The sequence below is a fragment of the Lontra canadensis genome, unplaced genomic scaffold (genome assembly GCF_010015895.1).
Source record: "Lontra canadensis isolate GAN:19392208 unplaced genomic scaffold, GSC_riverotter_1.0 scaffold47, whole genome shotgun sequence".
Lineage (NCBI taxonomy): Eukaryota > Metazoa > Chordata > Mammalia > Carnivora > Mustelidae > Lontra > Lontra canadensis.
The window spans coordinates 11401849-11416199 of record NW_022631041.1 but is presented as its reverse complement, the minus strand read 5'-3'; the positions used below and the strand labels follow the sequence as shown (position 1 = coordinate 11416199).

The 14351-nt window shown below is 37.4% G+C and overlaps 1 protein-coding gene across 1 annotated transcript in view; it reads left to right on the top strand.

Annotated features, from left to right (window-relative positions):
• The window catches only part of FILIP1 (filamin A interacting protein 1), a 226713-nt gene extending 214124 nt beyond the window's left edge, over window positions 1-12589 (top strand). The window contains exon 8 of the mRNA XM_032873171.1: window positions 11624-12589. Coding sequence (XP_032729062.1) covers window positions 11624-11664 — 41 coding nt within the window. The 3' untranslated portion in view covers window positions 11665-12589. The remainder of the gene's footprint in view (window positions 1-11623) is intronic.
• Window positions 12590-14351: the final 1762 nt, after the last annotated feature.

Below are 14351 nucleotides of genomic sequence, written 5' to 3'. Positions count from 1 at the left end.
TCTGTCTTCCTTCTGAGTCCACCTGTCGTTCTCCAGCGCCTTTTATCATGATTCTTGTCACTGCTGCGGTCTTTTGCTATTCCCTGCTCACACCACGCTTACGTCGTTTCTGCCTGGAAGTCCACACCGTCTGCAGGGAGAGAGCTCTGAGGGGCTGAGCAGTGCGTGTGCAGGATGTTTATGCATCTGGAAGCTGGATGAGAGCCACCTACAAAGTACAGCTGCTAAGAAAACTTGGCAGAACAACACATAGTCACTTTCCAGAAATGGTAAAGAGCAGCCATGGCAGTTTTTCTTTGTAATTTTAGAACCAACTCTACGTTTATTGGATAGCTTTGTTTTACGCCACATATTAGAAATGAAATCCACTGGGGATAGGAAGTGGAAGATTTTTTAATTTTTATTTTTAAAATTTTATTTATTTATCTGACAGAGATCACAAGTAGGCAGAGAGGCAGGCGGGGGGCGGGGGGGAAGCAGGCTCCCCGTGGAGCAGAGAGCCCAATGTGGGGCTTGATCCCAAGACCTTGGGACCATGACCTGAGCCGAAGGCAGAGGCTTTGACTCACTGAGCCACCCAGGCGACCCAGAAAGTGGAAGATTAACTGCATTCTAATTCCAGCTTCTATTTGTCAGGATGTTTTCAAAAATGCAGCTTGCTGTGCTTTTATAAGAGGGAATGAGATTAAAAGGTTAGAGTCTTCTCCCTGTCCTGGGACACAGTCGTGTAGTAAAAGGGCTCACCAAGGCTGTGGTGGACAGCTGCTGCTCAGGTCCCACCTGAGACAGGGGAGGGAGTGCCATTTCCATAGATTTCAATGGAATGGCTCCCCTTGGGGATTTGCAGGTCACAATCTGCCCAGCTACAGAGGAGGACCTGGGCTTCTCCTCCAGAGAATAATTTTCATGGGTTGACTACTTCAGCACACTGTGAGGGAGGCCATTTAGCACACGTGGTACGAGAAGTGTTCCTGTGTGGGACAACACCCTAAGGGTGTTTATCATTTCTTGAAAATGACCTTCCTGTATGGGTCACTTGCTTACACAGAGTCCTTCAGTTTCTACTGGCATTCTTACTATGTTTTCAGTGGGCAAGTGAATGGGTGGCTACTAGACACAAGAGATGTTAGTGTATTCATTAAGGGTAGGTCTTGCTAGATGTCTTACTCGAACATCTTCAAGAAGGAAGGGAAGGAATGGCTTTGATGTGTAGTGTGGGACGAGTGTAGCTTCAGGGAAGTGAAAACACGTCCAAGAATATGAGATGTACAAAGATTTGAATTTCTCCTTCCCTCATAGATTTGGAACACTGAGGAAAGCATGAGACTTTGCTGATCAGAAAAGCCCCAGGGATATTGGATAAGAAGAACACATTTACGTGGGAGGCTGGAGGGCAGAGAAAGGAAGAAGTGACCGGATGGGCACAGAGGGTGCTTCCCAGCAAACAGGAACATACAATCCCAAAATTTCCTCAACCCAGATGAAGTTCAGTGTTTCCCTCCAACCTCCTCTTCCAGGGTCTCATGATTAGTTATGTCCTTATCCTCGGCTGTTTCAATTTCTACCTTTTATCTGCTACTTGCGCACAGGATATAAATATGCTTTGGATTCTTCCATTTGAGCACAGTTCCTCGATCAGCTGTGCAGTCCTCTATAATAGGTGCTGCCTGGATAAGCCAGGGACAGAACACTCGACCTTTTCTGCCTCTACTTCCACATTTCCATTTATTCTTAAACTTGCTTTTTTTAAAATTGTTATTAAAGTCATTCATATATGTAGTTAAACTATCAGCCAGCATTAAAAGAAAATGAAAACAGCTGTTTCTGATCTCACCCCTCTTTTCCCTCAGTCTGTCTCCCTGGAGAAAATCATTCCTAACCCTTAACTCTTTCTTCTGGTATTTGTCTACATATTTCCAATTTTTTTTTAAATCTTTCAATTATTTTTCAATCTTTATTTGTCGATCATTATGGGTTTTTTTAAAGATTTTATTTATTTATTTGACACAGAGAGAGAGGGAGAGGGGAGGGACAGAGGGAGAGAGAGAAGCCGAGCAGGAAGTCTGACCCGGGGCTCTATCTGCGGGGCTCAATTCCAGAACCCTAAGGTTATGACCTAAGCCAAAGGCAGACACTTAACCAACTAAGACGCCCAGGTACCCCTTTCCATTATGTCTTGACAGTTGAAGAAATTTAAATATTGTTCCCTGTTGGGGTGCCTGGATGGCTCAGTTGGTGGAGCTCACAACTCTTATTTTTTTTTTAAAGATTTTATTTATTTATTTGACAGAGACCACAAGCAGGCAGAGAGAGAGGGGGAGGCGGGCTTCCTGCTGAGCAGAGAGCCCAATGGGGGGCTTGATCCAAGGACACTGGGATCATGACCTGAGCCGAAGGCAGAGGCTTTAACCCACTGAACCACTCAGGTGCCCTGGAGCTCATCACTCTTAATCTTAGGATTGTGTGTTTGAGGCCACAGAGATTACTTTAAAATAAAATCTTAAAAAAATATTGTTCCTGCTGAGCCAAATAGTTTACTATGTGTTCCCTTCCTCTTACATTTTTCACCCTTCAATAGGATAATTGTGTTAATTTTTCATCTGCTTGGTTTTCTATGTATATATCTTTATTTTTTTCCCAAATGCTCTAATAGACCTGCCAAACACTTATCACTAATTTTTCCAAACAAATATATTAGTTTCATATTTTTACCTGGAGGCTTTCTTAGTTTAGTCCCTTAGTTTCCTACATTAGCCCTCCACTTCCCTACTTAGTCTGGACTGGTAATGCTCTAGGCCAGGTAAGGCTCTTGTCCTATTGTTCTTTTGGCTAAGTTGAATCCTCTGTTTCTCAGGTTTCCTCTTCTACTTCTTTTGCTTACATGCCTGTCTGTCTGTATATCAATCTATCTCCTGAAGTACATTTGACCCTTGGATAACACGGGAGTTTATGGTGCTGACCCCCAGTGAAGTGTAACTTTTGACTTCCCCAAAACTTAACTACTAACAGCCTACAGTTGACTGGAAGCCTTACCAACTGCATAAACAGTCAAATAACACATACTTCATATGTTACAAGTATTATATATTGCATTCTTACAATAAAGTAAGCTAGAGACAAGAAAATATTAAGAAAATCACAAGGAAGATAAAATACATTTATAGTACTATACTACACTTATTGAAAACAATCCACATATAAGTGGACCTGAACAGCTCAAACTTACATTGATCAAGGGTCAACTATACATCTCCCAGTAATTTCTATAGAAAAAAATCCTTCAGTAACTTTCTTGAGGTGGACTACATGTATTCTGGGAATAGATCAAAGGAAGTGGGATGGAGAATATCATGATAAAATGTGCAAATATTTTTATTCCCCTGCATTCAGTCTATGCTACCCATTCATATGTTTAGGTCTAGAACTGCTTAGGTCAGGTTTTTGGTTTTTTGTTTTCTTTTTTTGTTTGCTTTCTTCCTGGAATAATAAACCTTGGGTCTCTGGTAAGGGTGACTATGACATCTAATCTTTTTTGGTTTTCCTTTGACCTCTCTGACCATTCCACTTGGTCTCCCTTGTTGACTCCTTATTTTATGCATAAAACCTAAGGGTCACTGTTCCCCTCTTCTCTACCATCTACCTACACTGCTTGCTCATTATGGTCATTTTATGCACTCTTATGCCTTCAGTTATCACCCATATGTTGATGGCTACCAACCTTCTATCTCCAAATGCATATCCAACTTTGTACTGTTTATCTCCAACTTAACTTGTCTAAAACCAATTCTCGACACTTCCTCCAACCCTCCTCTTCCCCTCCTCTTCCCCCTGTATCTCAGCAGGGGTTATCCTGATCCACCCAATCACCCAAGAAAGAAGCTTGGTAGTCATTTTAGGCTTCTCCTCCTCCCTCACCTGTCAAGTCAACTCATCGAGCAAGTCTCATAGTCTAACCCCTTAACGCTGAACCCACATCTCCATTTCCCTTGCTACTGACTGAGTTGAGGTTTTAATTACTTCTCATCTGGATTAGTTCAATATGCCCGCTGACTGGTCTCATAATCTCAGCCTCAAAACTCTCAGATTCATTTTTCATTTTGTTTTCCAAAGTTCAAGTTGATTGTGTCACTCCTCTATCTGAGTACCTTCCAAAGTTTCCTCATTACCTACAGAACATAGCACCAACTCCTCCATATGGCTGTTGAGGCTCTCTGTGACTGAGCTCTCTCCCTCCCTGCTCTTTGAGCATTTCTCCCCTTCCCTTTTCCTTGCCTGGACTCCTAACCCCCATGTGGACTGAATGGCTTACATACCAGGCCAGACCACATTTCCTTGACTTGTTCACTTTGTCCCTTCTCCCTACTTTTCCTTCTGGTGGTTGTATCTGTCTCTGTTCAAAATTTCTTTTAAAAACCTTGCTTCTACTAGACAAGCCATTATTTCATAATCTAACCTGGGGTTTAAAGCTTGTGTGCTGCTGTAAAAAAGTTGGCACTCAATGTAGAGAAAGAAAAGCAGAAGTTGAAGGATGGGTCGATGCTGTAGAATAAAGAAATATTCTAACTTCTCACTTCCTCCCTTTGTCTGCAACTCAAACCCGTGAGAATGATGTGGAGGGTCCTGACAAATCATGTGTGGGAACATGGAAATAAAGAGATGGTAAAATGAGAGGAAATTCATGTATTGCCATTCTGGATAGCGTAAGTTTCATCTTTCCCATCAAATGTACTATCGGTCCATAATATGTGCAGAACAGCTAGGGATCCTGGACTGAGGAGATGTCACATGTCATCACACATGTGGAAAGCTAAGGGGAACTGAGAGCTTTCTGTGACATACAAACATACCTGAATGAATTCTGAATAGCTCTTTCCTCACCCTCTCTAATTCCCCCAGACGAACATGAAAGACACTTCTGGAGAGAGAAAATTTCAAGTGATTTGTCAGGCTCTTCAGGTTTTTGAAGGAACTTCTAAAATAGGTCAGGGGGCCCCGGGGTGGCTCAGTCGGCTAAATGTCCGACGCCTGATTTTGGCTCAAGTCATGATCTCAAGGATCTCAGAGGTTGAGCCCTGCATTGAACTTCATGCTCAGTGCAGAGTTTGCTTGAGATTCTTTGTCTCTGCAGCACCCCACCCCACTCACAGTCTCTCTCTCTCTCTCAAATAAATACAGTCTTTAAAAAAAAAAATAGGTCAGGAGAAGCTCTTGTTTTAAAAAACCAAACAACAGGGGCACCTGGGTGGCTCAGTCATTAGGCATCTGCCTTTGGCTCGGGTCATGATCGCACAGTCCTTGGATCTAGCCCCTCATCAGGCTCCTGCTCAGCCGGAGAGTCTGCTTCTCCCTCTCTCACTTCCCCTACTTGTGTTCCCTCTCTTGCCATCTCTCTCTCTCTCTCTGTCAAATAAATAAATAAAATCTTAAATAAATAAGTAACAAAAAAAACCAAACCACACCGCCAAAAAGCAGGATTCAGATTTAAGATCGATAGTAAGGGGACTATCCAGAGAAAGTAGATTGCTGAACAATGGCCTACATACCTAAGCTGGAACTGAAAACCAGGAGACCAGAGTAAGGTGTGTGACCTTTGGCAAATCGCCTTACTTTGGCTTATGGTTTAGCATTTAGTTGTAACCTTTTATGATTCTGGCATTCCTCCTTATAGTCAGATGATAGGCTTCACTATTAAGCAAGCAACCTAAAACATTCTACTGTAACACTTTCCCTAAGACTAGTAAATAATAGCTTATCTGGAAAATGTAATTTGTCCTCTCTACATGTGCTAATGTTGTGCATCCATGATGGTCAGAATTGCAAAATCAAGGGCTGGTAACAGCTGAACCAGACTTTAGAGGTCAAGATAATTATCTCTACTATTAAAGATGAAAACAAAAGACCAAGAACAAAACAGGAGAACCCCAAGGCTTAGAGATGTCTAACCATCTTACTAATGATGATGCCAGGTTTTCTGTATATGATTCATTATTTCATATGATGAAACAACCTCAGGTGAGCGAAGTATGTATTCATATATAGACTAAAATACCCACACGCACTGGGCCAGAATAATACTGCCAAAGGATTTTGAGATATTAATATATCTACATGGAAACTATATGTGTCAAAGTTTTCATAACAGCACTTTGATGAATATTGTTGTCCTTATCTAGAAAGCATCAGGCCAGGCCCTTCCCAACTTTCACATACAATGTTACTTTCCATGTGATTCTGTGGCCAGCCATAGACTGAGATCAACCCTAGGCACTTAGCATCTGTGTCCAAAGAGAAGATCCCAAGCATTCTTAACTAAAATACTTAACTATTTTTCCACCGTTGAATTCCTATTTATAGTTAATGTCATATGTGGGATAATTGGTTCCAATTTGATTGTATCTGGAAACTGTAAACTATTTGAGAGATAAGGATTAGCTTGCCTAAAAAAGTAGTTCCCAGTCAGAACTGATTATTGGCAATTCCTGCAACGTGGAGAAGTAAGGGGATGATCTGGGCAGATGACGGAGTGGGAAATGTTTTGGAAGGAAGCAAATAAACTATTAGAAGGTTGAGAAACCCCAAGAGAGTGTATATCATCTGGTTCAAAAGTTTCCTGAAGCAAATGACAGAACTGATTAGCGGAAGTATTTTTAATTAGCTGAGCTGAATCCAAAAGAGAGAATACAAGTCCAAGTCAACAGAGGAAGTTTATTGGACTTCCTATTTAAAACAGATGTTTTATCAGGACTCTGATTAATTTCTGAATGTGATAATAACAGGACTGAATACCGAAGCAGTTTATTCAAATGAGAACCTTAAAAGTACACAATACCTAGGCATTCCTACTTCTTTCTAAAAGGTCTAGGACATTTTTACACTCTGTTTTACATCACTCTGTGAATAATATAGTAAAGCAGGGGTTTAGTAGCTAGTGGAGAGGAAAAACAGCACAGCCCTAAGCCTGTTCATTGCCTCTCAGGCAGAGTCCATGGGGAGTAGGGAGCCACGGACCATGGGAAGCAGGTCATAAGCCAGCCAAACTGATGTAAAATCCAAGAGGAAATGTTTTCTGTGGTAATTTGGCATGCAGTCTCCTGTGGATGAAGCAGCCCTCCTTTGCAGAGGTAAAATCCTACTATAAATTGATCTTCGACTCTCTTAGACTCTGGTGTGTGAACCTAAAGGCTATCAAAGCATTCTTGTCTCATTTACTAGAATGGATTTTTACAATTCAGAGCTCAAGTGTCCCCTTGCAGAGAGTTTGACAAGAGTATAAACATATGTATTGCTTGGGAGGAAGGCACTGACTTTCCAGGGAGTACATCTTTCCTACTCCACAGCCAAGGAGCCCTCCTGAGAGGAATCAGACTTGCAATTTGTTGCCATGTTGCCACACTCTAGCACTTGAGAGTCTCCCCCAAATTTCTCCAAATCCCAGCTTGCATATACAACACTGGATCTCAAGTCATCTGGCTGGCTAGTAGTTTGGGGTTACCACCCAAGGAGGATGAAGAGTAAGGTCAGAAGTCAAGTATAATTAGGAAGTGATAAGATGTTAAATTTCCTTTCTGTGGACCATTATCTAATAGCTGGTATACTAAAAGAATGAATTCATATTATTGTGAAACATCATTTCACAATAATGTCATAATCCCAAATAATTAATGTGTTACCCAAAGTTTCTTAAGGAGAAAATATTGAGATAACACTTGAGAGGAACATATAGAGGAAAGTGTAAGTATTTTTGTTAAACTGTTGATGTCAAAAATACATAAAAAATCCAATGTCCCTTTGTGTGTATGCTGATTAAGATTTAGAGTTTTCTTCCTTCTTCCAATTAGGAAAAAAGAAAAGATGTTCTTAAATGTTTGCAGATAGAGGGCCCTAAACTTAAGTGCTTCGCTATTTTGAGTTTGTTGATAGAGGTGGAAATAATAATGGGCTTTGTTCTCAACCTGCCTGTTATATATGCTACAAATTACTAATGTCAGAAAAATAGTAACTATAAAAAGAGAAGTTTTATACAGAATTACACCTGATTTTACTCAGGTTACTTTAGGGGCCCCACATGACCTATATTTGAGTCTTACTCTGAGATGAAATGAAGACAGAGTAAGAAAAGGAGTAAGATTTGCTCACTGACTTTGTAACTTCAGTAAAATTTATAACATTCTTTTATTGTATTAAACTATTAAAAAAAATGCCAAGGAGAAACTTGGAAACTTTGCCCTTAAAAATAAACAAAAAAATGAAAAACAAAAACTTAACTAATGTTATAATCCCTGAAGCATTTTATTTTATTTTTTTGCCAGCAACCAAGGACTCTGTATGCATCAGATAGTTTTGCTGTGTAATGAGTCATCTCAAAATCTAATAACTTGCAGCAACATTTTTTATCTCTCATAATTTTGTGTATTGGCAGGGTGATTCTTTTCTGACTCAGTTTTCAGATTTGGGGAAAACATAGATAATAAACAAGAATAGATTTAATAAATATATTTAATAAGTTTCAATTAAAGTAGATCTTGTATCATATAGATCTTTTCTGTCTCTGGAAATGAGATGAACTATGTCTCCATGTGTATAAAACAAAATAACTTGGGTTTAATTGTATTCCTTTAAATAAAGTTTATGTATATAAATATGAAATACCGTTTTTTTTTTTAAAGATTTATTTATTTGAGAGAGAGAGTGCACAAAGGGAGAGAGGGAGGGAGAAGCAGACTTCCCGCCTGATGCAGGGCTCTATCCGAGGACCCTGGTATCATGACAGGAGCTGACGGCAGACGCTTAACCAACTGAGCCACCTAGGTACCCCCTGAAATACCCTCTTTTATTATTAAAGTAGAATAAAATAAGCTGTTAACATTGTCAAGTATTTTTCAGACAATCTTCTTAACAATGCAATCTGATTAGGGGCATGTGGGTGGCTCGGTGGGTTAAGCATCTGACTTCAACTCAGGTTATGATCTCAGGGTCCTGGAATCCAGCCCTCACTCGGGCTCTGGGCTCAGAATCTGTTCCTCTCCCTCTGCCCCTCCGCCAGCTTGTGCTCTCTCTCTCTCAAATTAATAAATCTTTATTATAATCAGATAATGCAATCTGATTAATAGCATTTATATATATACACATATATGTATATATGTATCATGTAGGATTCCAAATTTGCTGATTTAAATATAATAATAATAATAATAAAATGAATAGTTCACAAGATACTGTTTCTTCTATGTATGGCCCCAATTACTGAAAATTCTGAATTCCGAAAATTCTAATTCTGAAAATTCTAATTCTGAAAAGCTATCATGATTATGAAGATTGCAAACATGTTCAGATTAAGGCAACTGTAGGAACTTAGAGATTTGCACACTCAAGGTGAGAGTAGTAACACAAAATGTTAGCATTGCAAGGCACTTCAGAGATGATCTGTAAAACCCTCACTTTGTGGTGAGGAAACAAATGCATGCCCATTCTGAATTACATCTAGGGTAAGAACAATTCTGGATTTCACTCTTTTTTTTTTTTTTTTTTTCAGTAGCCAACACACAAGTCTGAGATCAAGAGTCAGACAATTAACAGTCACCCAGGCACCCCAGGAATTTATTCTTTTAAATTTTAGTTCTCTATGCTTTCTTAAGGAAGGAAAATGGGGAAGATACTTGAGTTCTATTAGGAAGACTTGAGATCCATGTCTTTTGATTCTTTGAAAACTATTAATGAAATTTAAAAAAAGAAAGTGTTGAGTGGGAAACGGCATTTGAATCTTAGATCCTGATTTTTAACTACAAAATATTTTAACTCGTGTTTTTAGTTTTTGCCTGAAGATTTTGATATATTTTTAGGCATTGAAAAAATTTAAGAGCTCTAACAATTTTCCAATGAGAAAAATGAGACGATTTTTAAGGGTTTGTATTATTGTCAAAAATCATATGTTTGTTGCCGGGGGTAGGGGGCTAGGGAGAGGGTGGTTGGGTTATGGATATTGGGGAAGGTATGTGCTATGGTGAGTGCGGTGAAGTGTGTAAACCTGGAGATTCACAGACCTGTACTCCTGGGGCTAATAATACATAATATGCTAATTAAAAAAATAAAAAATTTAAATTAAAAAAAATCATATGTATGTCTTAGAAGCATTACAAAGCCTTCAGAGCTAAGTTTTGTTAAGTATATAGAACCTTCATGTATTTCATTTTACTTTGCTTTGCTGTTTTATCCCAAATTCAAATCAAAAGGTCGAGAGAAGGAATGGAAATATCGCCACCTACTGGTCAGTATGAACTGAAGTAAAGTTAATAAAACCAAATTAAGCAAACTTTGACAAATGATCATCCACTGTACATAATTAGCACAAATCTATAGGTCTGTGACATAATATGCTTTAATCAATGTTTATTTAGATGTTAACTACTTAAGTAAAAATAAAATGTAAATATTAGTTACTTGAAATTAAAGTGAAAATAATAGGCAGAAATTTCCTCACATTATTGATAAACCCTGACATTAGCTTCTATACTTACAACACTGCCACATATTTTCAAGGAGGTAATACATTTTTCAGGTGAAGAAACTACTTGAAGCTTAGTTACTTCTTTGCTCTGTTCTTTATAATTTCAACAATGGTAGGACTCTTTCTCATTTTGATCACTTATGTATTTCCATGCCTAGCACAGTGATGGGCATGTAGGAGAGCCTCAGTAAGTAGTCCTTGATTGAAAGAATGAAAAAAAAAATGATATATTTTCATGAAAGCATAAAGGGTAAGGTAAAAGCAAAATCAATCAAATAAATACAAATATCACACACCCATAATAACATGGCTGGTACTATCTCAATCTATTTTCTTTCTTTTTTTTTTTTTTTTACTTTTATAATAATGAATTTAGATTTAAAAGCATATACATAAGGGGCACCTGGGTGGCTCAGTCAGTTAAGCGTCTGCCTTGGGCTCAGGTCATGATCACAGGGTCCTGGGATCCAGTCTCACCTTGGGCTCCCTGCTCAGCATGGAACCCGCATCTTCCCCCTCCTCTGTCCCTCCATCCTGTTTGTGCTCTCTCTCTTACTCTACCTCAAATAATTAATAAAATCTTTTTTAAAAGGCATATACATAATTTTGCAAGAAGCAGCAGCTCAAGACAAATGTAAATCATGTTTAGTGTCTTCTAAAGAATAATGAATATTTCCTTATTAAAACTCAAATCCACAAACATAAAAAAAGAAATTAAAAACGTGAATATTGCTCAGATTAAAAAGAGTATGGCTGGAAGAATAGAGTTACTTATAGAAAATATTCTGATTTCCCAGTATGGGACTTATATGTAGTAACAAATGTCTTGGTGTTCAGTTGTTTCCTTGGGTAAAATCCACCTAATATTATTAGAATATTAAACATAGTGCCTAAAAGACTTTAAGAATTTTGGAGATAAAACACATATGCCAATATAAAGAAATTACCCAAGAACAGTCAAGAACTGCAGGGGAAGCTATTGGGCTCATGTACCTGTTTTTGTTTGTTTTGTTGTTTAACATCTACAGTCTTTTATTGAAATGATGTGGTGTTGATCCTCACATAAACTACTGATTTTTCAGTTTAATTGAAAATGCTGTATCTTTCTTTTCTTTATAGAAAGCATCGTCATTCACCAGTTACGTATGAACTCCAGATGAAATGGTAAACCAAGCACATACTGGGTGTGTGTACTTCCTCTGAATCCCTGTTGAATGAGTAGTATTTCTACAGCCCTCCATCATCACTAAGGTCCTCCATGCTACTGATCACTACTGGAAATAATTTTCTACTTCCAGTGATTTTTTTTTTTTTTGAGGATATAATAATGTAAAAGCTGAAAATGGCATTGCTGATAATATAAAACTAGGTAGCAAGAGCAATTCAATCTTTGTGTCAAAATAAATTTCTCTTCCTTTTGCAAAGCTTTCAGGTCCATAGGCACATGCTATGTAATTTATTTTTATAATACACTTTGTAATTTTTTTCCTAAAGTGTTTCCTTTTTTGTAGTCTATGGCACATATATCTGTAGAGGACACTGTCAGTTCTTCCAAGTATCGGTACTGGTGCATTCAAAATGGGAACCTATCATTATTTTCCTTCATCACCATTTTATTTCTGAAGGAAAAGAAAGTACAACACTCTACATATTTCCCAGGGTAAATTCAAGAGATAAAACAGAAACAAGAGATTCTAGAAGAGGTATTATTATTGCTTGTACAATACTGTGATTCTGATCATGGTTCAACAGTAATAAATAGCATTAATTGAAGAGTTTAATTTTAAATATGTAAAACCAGTTTTAAATACGTAAAGCCTATCTATTGTTCTGTGCCAAAACCCCTGGATAAATTGAATTTCATATGGAACAAGTTAATAAAAGGAGATATGTAAGTTTAACTAGTAGGTTTATGGGAATAGCTTGACTGAGAGTTCAATTACATTTTTGTGTGTATTATTTGCTTATATGTAAAGGACTTATATAATAAGGACTGTGATATCAAGATATTTCTTACAATCTGCTCAAATGAAAGCCCGAAAAATAAAACTGACCTAGGTAATATCTGCATCTTAAAAAAAAAAAAAAAAAAAATGGTAAGAGGAATCCCATGATGGATAACATTTTTTTTTTTCCTTGATAGACAGGATTTGGATAGATTTGCATAATGGCATGCAGGTTACAGAATATATTCTTTAAAGATAAAAGCACAATATGCATTACTCAAATCTCAATGTCAGAGCTGCTGTTGAATTTAAGCTTATATGAAAATGTGCATCTAAAGTCTACTTGAAACCCTAATAATACAGGTTTTTAAAAAAGACTTTGCTATTGTGAACATGTTTTCAATAAGGTCTTTATAAGGATAACTTTAAAGATAAATGAAGAGTTGACATGTCAGTTTCCGAATGCAGAAATCATATATGATGGAACTTTACCGAGATTAAAGAAAATGCTTCTGAGTGTCCCACGGATAACTGAAAACCATGCAAGTAACAGTGTTGGCCCATTTCTCCAGCTGACAGCTTGTATCCAGCTTACAAACCCATGGAGGCAAGACCACACTGAGTCTCTGGAATAGAAAAATTAATTGGATATCCTCCCCTATGTAACTTTGGAAGGTTGTAAGTTATACTTTGTAGAATTAGCAGTCATATTTGGTAAATATTATAAATTAAATAACTATATTTTATGGCAAATTAGTTTGATTTTTGTAAGTAAAAGAAATGCTACAGTAGGCTTGTCCTAGCTTGAATGATAGCCAATGTATCACATATCCTTCAGGGCTTTTGATTAATGATTAAGAAAACTAGAGTGTGTATGTGTGAAGATTTAAAAAGTTGTTGCTATGAGTTTTGTTTTCTGAAAATGTTTCTGAACTGTAATGACATTTTCAAGTAGAAAAGGGTTTTTATCTTGTATCGTTATCTTTTTTTGACACACAGTTAAGTTCCCTATTTGCCAACGTTTATACTTCTGATGGCAAAATATTCTGATGTATCACAAATAAGCTTTTAAAGCAAATAGCTTTTTCTCAACTTGTGGGAATTTTATTACATGAATAGTGAAAAGGCTAGAGGATAAGACTTTACTTCTTGATTTTAAGATATTATAAGTGATTTATGTCTATTTGGATCTGAAGTTTTTATTTCTCTTGAATTTATAATGGAATTTGGTACTTGCAATGTAGAGTAAGGATGGTGGTACAATCTGAGGCACTTAGATGGATGCTGGGCTTTTTTCTCTTCATGCTGGGATTAAGTCCTCCGTTTAAACTCAAATGGAATCTGAGCGACAGATGAGTAAAATTAATAAAGAATAAAAAATTGTTTTGAAAGAAAAGAATGTTAAAAATTAACAGAAAAGTGAAAATACCAGATAGCTGTATCCTTATCCAATGAATAAACAAACAAGATCATAAATAGTCCCATCCCAGTATCCCCATCCAAAGAAACTGCCTCCATGTGAAATCCTGGTACCATCCTAGACTCATATAATTTCTGTACCTCTTATTATAAGTAAAATCTCCAATCATCACTCTGAAAGGGAATCAGTTTTGAATGGAATAATTCTATTTTCTGAAATGATTCCAGTTTAAGGTACAATTGAACTAATCCATTATTTACCCCTTTCTTTTTGATAAGAGAGTATTTTTTGAGGTACCTTCTGTAGAGATGTCTTTCAAGGATTTCATAAAATTTCAAGGTTTGATGAAGATAGTGGATACATTTTCCAGATGTTAGATGCCTAGAATGTTCACAAAATGTGAAGAACTGTCTCTTAGAACAACCAAACAAAAAATTTCATGATGGAATATCTAGCTTAAGCATTAGAAAAAGACACCGGC